The sequence below is a fragment of the Colletotrichum scovillei genome, assembly GCF_011075155.1.
Source record: "Colletotrichum scovillei strain TJNH1 chromosome Unknown Contig00007, whole genome shotgun sequence".
NCBI lineage: Eukaryota > Fungi > Ascomycota > Sordariomycetes > Glomerellales > Glomerellaceae > Colletotrichum > Colletotrichum scovillei.
This window is the reverse complement of record NW_023336265.1, coordinates 3179240-3187554: the sequence shown is the minus strand read 5'-3', so window position 1 is coordinate 3187554 and position 8315 is coordinate 3179240. Positions and strand designations below refer to the sequence as shown.

The following is an 8315-nucleotide window of genomic DNA, read 5'->3' as shown; positions in this document are numbered from 1 at the left end:
GCCGTCTTACTGATCCACCGCGACCGCCGCGATGACGAGAAGTGTTCTCGCAAGTACGGCGAGGACTGGGAGAAGTACAAGAAGATTGTCCGGTGGAGAATCCTTCCTGGTGTCTACTGAGACCCTGAGAGATCAGGAGACGGCTCCGGAAAGCAGGCCCAGAGACGCATACGGATGGGTACCACTTCGGCCCGTTTGTTGGGTCGTGAAGCTGGTGGATATTGCGGATCACCTGGATCGTGGGTTTACCTGGAGCTTCTGCTAACTTAGTAGTCGGCTCTGGCTCGCCCGGCTAAGGGGCGTTGAATAATCAGTCGGGCATGTGGCGTTCATGGCTGGGATCTTCAGAAGCGCTATCTTCTGAAGCCAAGGCGAAGGAATTCGGGTGCGTAAGTGACTTTTAATCGGGCGTGATTGTGGAACTAGACAGGTCGTCTAGTCATCATAAGCTTCTTTTTGCCTTTTGCTGCTTACTTCTCACCGAACCCCCCCGCTATGCATTTTGTGAGTCTTTGTCCAATAGTAGGCACGCCGGTAACCTCGAGAGGCAGACTGGACAGATGAAGCGTCGAATTAGACGGTTGTCCGCCTGCTTGGGTACGAGGGAACGTTACGTGCTTTACTGCGAGCTGCGAGCTGCACGAGTACGTCAGATCGGAACTCCGACTCTGATGGTGATTGACCGTAAGGGCAGGGCATGCAATCCACGCGAACTTTTCTTCCTTCTGTTCGTGAGCTTCCATCGCGAGAGCCGAAGTTGGCCGCTACAGCGATGAAGCTTCTCCAATAAAGTACATAGTAAACGGGCCGAAAGGACTCGGAGACCCCGCTCCTTGGCACATGGCCTCTTTCACTGTGAACATTCGATGCGCACAGTAGCGAGTACTCCGTACATTCAAGCTTGATTCATGATGGGTATGAAAGTACCCGGTATTCCGCGGGGACGATGGATGATGGAGTCTGGAGATGGGGACAGTATTTGGGTGGTGAGGGGTAGCAGAGGGCCGAGTGGATTGGCTGGGTTCGAAATGCGGGGGAGATGAGGGGGGAGGCAAACTGGAGACTGAAGATGGAGAAGAAAAGTGTGTGTGGGTGAGGAAGAGCCGAGAGGCGGGGGATGCGTTGTCGCCGATGCCCAGCATGCAAAGTACCTCACTGCGGTGTGCGGTGTAGACTGTAGAGGTTGGTTGGTTTGGCGTGGCGTCATGTAAGTCGCCGTGTTGGACGTTGGACGAGCTGAATTTCTCATCATCAATGATCAGTGCGAGGAAGGGAGATTATGGTTTTCATGCAACGGCGAGAGAATTGGGATGACGGGAAAAGTACAAGTTTAAGCATAGGTTTAGCATCCGGTTTAACATCCGTAGATGAGACGGATGCTCCGTACAAAGTAGCCTGTAGGTACTTGCAAAAGTGCGTCTGCGCCTCCGTCCCTCTACCTCTAAAAAGTGCCAATGATTCAGGCACCGGCATGTTTTTGAGTTTATGTCTTGGAGCCTCCATCCCGGGACGTTGCATTTTCCTTATTTACTGCGTAAAAATTTGTTTATTGCACTCTCTGTCAATAGCTCAGACGGAATGACAAAGACGCGTGCCAAGCGAATAAAATGCCGAGCGTGGTGTGGAGAGTGTTTATTCCGATCTGCAGCCCAAGGCACTCAAAATCCTGCTCATCATGCGCATACCATTTCCATCAAGTATGCAGTATGTACCAACCGGGAAAAGGAGAGAGAAACGGGAGAAAGAGAGAACCTTGAGGCTTGGAGAAATTCGCCCGGGTCAACCACGGATGTAACGCTGCTGCAGACGGTGGGAACCAGTTTGGCAAAACGTCGACCAATTGGTGGCGTCCAAGTTCCATCGAAGCCGTCATGAATGGAAAGAAACGTCTCTTTCTGAAAGCAGACGAAAGAAATAGGACGCCTCTCTAAATTGCCAACGGCGGGAAGGCGTGGGTTGGCGCAACGCCACCACGACCGGGAACCGCCTCTAGACCAGGAACTCGTTAGCGTTGGAAGGAGCATGCGAATGGTAGGGAGTACTGCCGGAATACATGCAGCCACGATGGCATGCCCCGCGTATCGACATGTTTCCTCCCGGTCGTTGACCGATTCCTGCCGTTTCTGCCGTCCAAGGCAATTTCCTCCCATCGCTTCTTTCCAATCTCCAAATGATTGAGGCTTTGTACTTCGTGGGAGGCAGTCACGACTCACTCCGTGGAGCGTTGTTTCCCTCTCGCTCTGGGGCAAAGAGGAGGGGCCCCGCTTCCCCACCCGTTCCGATTTGTTTACTGAACCACATCGATACGTACCCCAGAGCCAGTCTCTTATTCCCCGGTCCGTTAGCTTGGACTTTCTCTCCTCCCGTCTTTGCATTCTCTGCCAACATTCTAGTGTCAAAACACAACATTGGCGAGGGCAAGCTCGAATTCACCAAGCGTCAAAGATCTCGTTCGTCCATTTTCCGACAACATCGAATTACTCACATCAGATACGCCATACCCAGCTTCTAGAGACACTCGGTGCCTCTTCCCGAGACCCAATGACTCTCCAGTCTCTACTTATCTCACCCGAGGGCCCGAGTCCCGTCATCTCTCCTGTCCGGCCATTCCTGGTCTCGCCCTGTCCGTCATCGCACTTGCTGATCGGCCCTTTTTCGACATGACGTACGGATACTATTACTGCACCCTGCTCCTAGTGGCTCAGCGAACCCAACCATTACATACACCTCTGCGGATAGGTGCCATTCACGCCGCTCGCCTCTCCCCAGTTTCGGGACGGCGTTTGCCCCGGACTTTGGCTCCCTCTCTCCAATGTCTCGAACGCAAGCTCCCCTCGAGCCCCTGACTCCTTGAGCGCCCCTTTCAAAGTCGAATTAGAGCCTGCCTCGAGCGCAACTCGACCCAGTCTGAGCTACAGGCCGCCCTCCATCTCCAACTCATATGACCTTCCTCCTGCACGCTGGCGTTGTCCTCGTCTTTGTCTTCGCCATACATCGTCGTCTTCTCCGCATCCAACCGAGTCTTGCCCTCCCCGCAGTGTACGGCACCATTTCCAAGACAACCTAAAGTACACGCGTGTTAGTCAGAGGCGGTGGGATACTTCACGACCCTCCCCAGAATTCATCTGTGGTGTGGTGGGGTAGCATCCGTCCAGCGTGCTGCATATGCCCACAAGTTGGTCCCATTTCACCACAGCTTGTAAGCAGGGAAACCTTGTTGCATCATCAGGTCCAGCCCAGATCAACACCGCCGTCTCTGCGGGCCCAGCACCTTGCCCCCGGCACCTTCTCTGCCTACGGATACTACCCTAGAGGCCGAGAGAAAGAGTTCGAGCTTGTTTCCTGGAGGAGCTACCCTGGACGATCATCCCAGCTCCTCTGTCGACATTAAAGTAGCAGCCGCGCCCGCCTTCATCCAACCTCTCGGTCAAGGTTCTGTGCTCTCCTTCCACGAGACTAGAGCTTCACATTCACCGACACTACAACGAGCCGTACTACCAGTGGCTACTCGAGTGCTCACACCTTGTGTCCAGTGCCATTGAACGCCGGGTCACCGATTCACTTCGACTAGGACCTCCTTACACCGTCGCCTCTGTCCTCCCCCGATACACAACACGCCCAGCAAAGGCAGGGATTCACAATGAGAACAAAAATTCTCGTCGTCGCCCTTCTGGCGGCGGCTGATCAGGTCGCTGCTGCTGTGGCGCCTGAAGGAAAGCTACACAAGGTAAGCTGCTGCCGCTGCGGTTCATCATCGATCTCGTATTTTTGTGAAACCACCTTTCAGCTTGACCGGAGCATGAATTTGTCCTGGAAAAGAAGGATCGGTATGCAGGAGCCATGTCTTCGTGGAATCTAGCTTGATGGAAGGCGTCTTGCTGCTTATGAGGCTTGTCTTCTTGATCTCGCTATCCAACCTGCAATTCGTGGTCTTCCGTATCATCATTCTAAACAGCTGTGCGCCCCATTGGCCATCTTGTAATCGCAATCATGCGTTTCCTTCGCTCTCTTAGTTCCGCTCTCGGTCTATCACAGCTCTTAGAATGCCCACGAGACTTACAATGTCCACAGCGCGATCTCGCACACTCGCCTCCAGTCTACCCATCACCATGGATGGACCCCAGTGCCGACGGCTGGGCTGATGCCTATGCCAAAGCCAAGGACTTTGTCTCCCAATTGACTCTTCTCGAGAAGGTCAACTTGACCACTGGAGTCGGGTACGTGTCCCGTCTTCTTTTCAACCGAAAATGGCTAACACGACTACAGATGGCAAGGAGACGTTTGTGTTGGAAACGTCGGTTCTGTTCCCCGCCTCGGCCTTCGTGGTCTTTGCATGCAAGATGGCCCCGTTGGCATTCGTTTCACCGACTATAACTCCGTTTTCCCCTCTGGCCAGACTGTCGCCGCGACCTGGGACCGAAGCTTGATCTACCGCAGAGCCGAGGCCATCGGTTTCGAACACCGCTCCAAGGGTATTGACGTTGTCCTCGCCCCCGTTGCCGGACCCATTGGTCGTGCACCGACTGGAGGCCGCAACTGGGAGGGCTTCTCCGTGGACCCTTACCTCACAGGTATCGCCATGGCCGAGTCGGTTAAGGGTATCCAGCAGCACGCAATTGCTTGCGCCAAGCATTTCGTTGGCAACGAGCAGGAACACTTCAGACAAGCTCCGGAAGCTATTGGCTACGGATACAACATTACCGAGTCCATCTCGTCCAATATTGATGATAAGACTATGCACGAGCTCTACATGTGGCCATTTGCCGATGCCATCCGCGCCGGCGTTGGTTCCATCATGTGCTCGTACAACCAAGTCAACAACTCGTACGGTTGCCAGAACTCGAAGCTTCTCAACGGACTTCTCAAGGAAGAGCTCGGCTTTCAAGGATTCATCATGTCTGATTGGTGAGTGGTTTCCGGTATTGCTCTGGATATGTAGAGGGACAATGGCTAACATGACTCCAGGCAAGCTCAACACGTGCGTATCCCCTCGATAGTTGAAGAAAGATTTGACTTTATTCGCCTCTCTCTCCCAGCTCGTGTAGAATTGCCAAGCTGACTCTGGAATAGGCCGGTGCTGCTACCGCTGTTGCAGGCCTCGACATGGCCATGCCGGGTGACGTTCTCTTCAATACCGGAACTACATTCTGGGGAACCAACTTGACCGTTGCTGTCCTCAACGGCACCGTTCCCGAGTATCGCCTCGACGACATGGCTCTGCGTATCATGGCTGCCTTTTTCAAGGTCGGCTTTGAGGTGGAGTCAGTTCCGGAACTCACCTTCTCCTCATGGACAAAGGACACTGTCGGACCTGTTCAATACTACGCCAAGGAAAACACCCAGGTCATCAACCAGCACGTTGATGTTCGTAAGGGCAGAGACCACGCCAACCTGATTCGTGAGATTGCCGCCAAGGCCACTGTTTTGTTGAAGAACAATGGCGCCTTGCCGCTCAACAAGCCCAAGTTCTTGGCAGTCATTGGAGAGGATGCTGGACCCAACCTCAAAGGGCCCAACGGATGCGACAACCGAGGCTGCAATGACGGCACTCTGGGTGCTGCATGGGGATCAGGAACGGCAGAGTACCCTTACTTGGTCACCCCTGACCAGGGATTGTCTGCCCGTGCTGTTGCCGATGGTACTCGTTACGAAAGCATTTTGAGCAATTACGACACTGCGGCTACCACGGCTTTGGTTTCCCAGGCAGATGCCACGGCAATCGTGTTTGTCAATGCCAACGGTGGTGAAGGTTTCATCAACGTAGGAGGTAACGAGGGCGACCGCCAGAACCTGACGCTTTGGAACGCCGGAGATGAGCTTGTCAAGAATGTGTCGGCGATCAACAACAACACCATTGTTGTGATTCACTCCATCGGCCCAGTTCTGTTGACTGACATGGTCAACAACCCCAACATCACCGCTATTGTTTGGGCCGGCCTTCCGGGGCAAGAGTCCGGTAACTCCATTGCTGACGTCCTCTACGGAAACGTTAACCCGGGAGGCAAGTCTCCTTTCACATGGGGCCCCAACCGCGAGAGCTACGGTGCCGATGTTTTGTACGAGCCCAACAATGGCGAGGCAGCGCCCCAAGACGACTTCACTGAGGGCGTCTTCATTGACTACCGCCACTTTGACCGTGCTACTGCTGGATCCAACAGCTCCGACGTTGCACCCATCTACCCCTTCGGATTTGGTCTCTCATACACCACCTTTGAGTACTCCAACTTGGCCGTGACCAAGGGCAATGCCGGCGCGTATTCCCCGACGACTGGGGAGACGGCGGCAGCACCCACATTCGGCAACTACAGCACTGACCCGGCCGAGTACGTCTTCCCCAGCAATGAGTTCCGGTATATCTACAACTTCATCTACCCCTACCTGAACACGTCGGATGTTAAAGAGTCTGCCAACGACCCAACCTACGGCAAGACTGCCGAGGAATTCCTTCCTCCCAACGCTGTTGCGAGCACTCCTCAGCCCAAGCACCCCGCATCCGGAGCCCCTGGCGGCAACCCGCAGCTTTGGGATGTCCTCTACACGGTGACTGCTACGGTGACCAACACGGGCAAGGTTGCTGGTGACGAGGTTGCTCAGCTCTACGTCTCGCTCGGCGGGCCAGAGGATCCCGTCAAGGTGCTCCGTGGGTTTGAGCGCATCCCTATTGAGGTGGGCGCGTCGGCGACGTTCAAGGCGGAGATTACCAGACGTGACCTCAGCAACTGGGACACAGCGAGCCAAAACTGGGTCATCAGCGAGTACCCGAAGAAGGTGTGGGTTGGAAGCTCATCAAGAGACCTGCCCCTGAGTGCATCGCTGTAGATAGCATAACGTTTGCAGTCGATTTGTAGTGCGGATGCGGCGACTTTAATAGTACCCAAGTAGTTTTTAATCAATCATGTCTAGTCTCATGGGCTGAAGATTTTCCCGTGCTTGCTGAGAGATAGTGTTTTCCTCTGAGCCAACCAACTAGCTGGTCCTATTGTTCAGCAGGCCACGATTAGAAAACCTCTTTCGCAATCACGTTGTTTATGGCTATTGTATCCATTCGGATCACGGAACTCAATCAGGGATGAAGATGTGACTGACTCAAGCAGCAGCATGTAGTGACGCAACATGGACCACAATTCGGCTCACGGAAGACGATATGCCCTTGCAGGTCAGATAACAACATGACGTGAGGGCAGAGACATTTTGACAATTTCGACTGTCAATGGTTGATATCAATCTGCTCGTAGGGGCTTTACGATGTTGTCGATCTAGGGCTTCAGGGGGCGAAGAAAGGGTGTCGGTCTGAATCTAGATCTACAGCGAAATGCTTAACTTGACTCACACCGAAAAGCGTTCACGTTCACCGATGGTCACCTGTAGCCCCGCCCAGGTGACGACAGACTCCCGTCGGGAGACTCTGAGGTGGAAGCATAAGGTAGGTACACCGTGCCCGTGCTGCGGTGTTTATCACCGATCAAATCGAGCTGCGCCGCGCTCTTTTATGTAAGCAAAGGGTACCGGTAGTTGGTCTGGTGATGGAGTGACAGCGAAGGAAGGAAGGCAGAAACGAGAGTCTGGAAGGTGTCGAGGACTCAAAAGTGGGGTAAGTCACGAGTGGGCCTTGGCAGTTGAGCAAGAGTGAAGCTGAGTTATACCTGGTCTGGCTTTAGCGTGGGTGATCCGAAGCTGCCCTGGCCTCAGAGCGATCAGTGAGCAGTCAGAAAGGCTGGAAGGCAGGGCCACCCGTAGCGTTTCCACTGCGGAATTCCTTCTATTTTTTGGTCCAGTCTTACTCATCAAGTAGACTTAGCTAAGCAATGGATGGAAATTCCAAGGGTCCCACGCAGCCGGAGGGGAAGGGGCAGCGCGGCAGCCAACTGGAGGAAGGAGTTGAAGAAACACAGACATTGGACCAACGCCTCTCAGCTTGACTGACCCCGCTGCTTCCCGTCTCTTTCGTTGCGCCTCCTTGTCCTGTCCGGTCCTGTATCCAGTGTGTTCCATTGACATCTTCTCTCTCTCCCTTCTCTTCTTTCCTTTTCCGTCTTTTGGATACTCAACACTCCTGGAGAAATCCTTCATTCCCGGTGCGTCGTGTCTCGCCCGATTGCATGGCGCGCACTGCGTTACCTTGCAGCTGTCATCGTCTCTGCTGCTACTGTTCAGTGCTGCGAACCCATCTGCGATTCGCAAACGCCCATCTCGCCGTCGCTTCGGGATCTCGGCATTCAGTCTTCACCTAGGCTGTAGCTTCTTTTGCTGGTCCCCTCATCTGCTCCTCGTCTCCTCCAATCCCCAACCTCCAAACGCCCCCCCTCTTCAAGGGC

General features: G+C 54.1%; 1 protein-coding gene across 1 annotated transcript; it reads left to right on the top strand.

The window, feature by feature from the left end:
- Positions 1–3640: 3640 nt before the first annotated feature.
- On the top strand, positions 3641–6819 carry HER10_EVM0011834 (glycosyl hydrolase family 3; the record flags this gene model as incomplete). The annotated part of the gene is made up of 4 exons (XM_035481252.1): positions 3641–3727; positions 4072–4217; positions 4267–4829; positions 5096–6819. 4 exons carry the CDS (start codon positions 3641–3643, stop codon positions 6817–6819), a joined length of 2520 nt encoding a protein of 839 aa, XP_035331884.1.
- Between the last annotated feature and the right edge of the window lie 1496 nt (positions 6820–8315).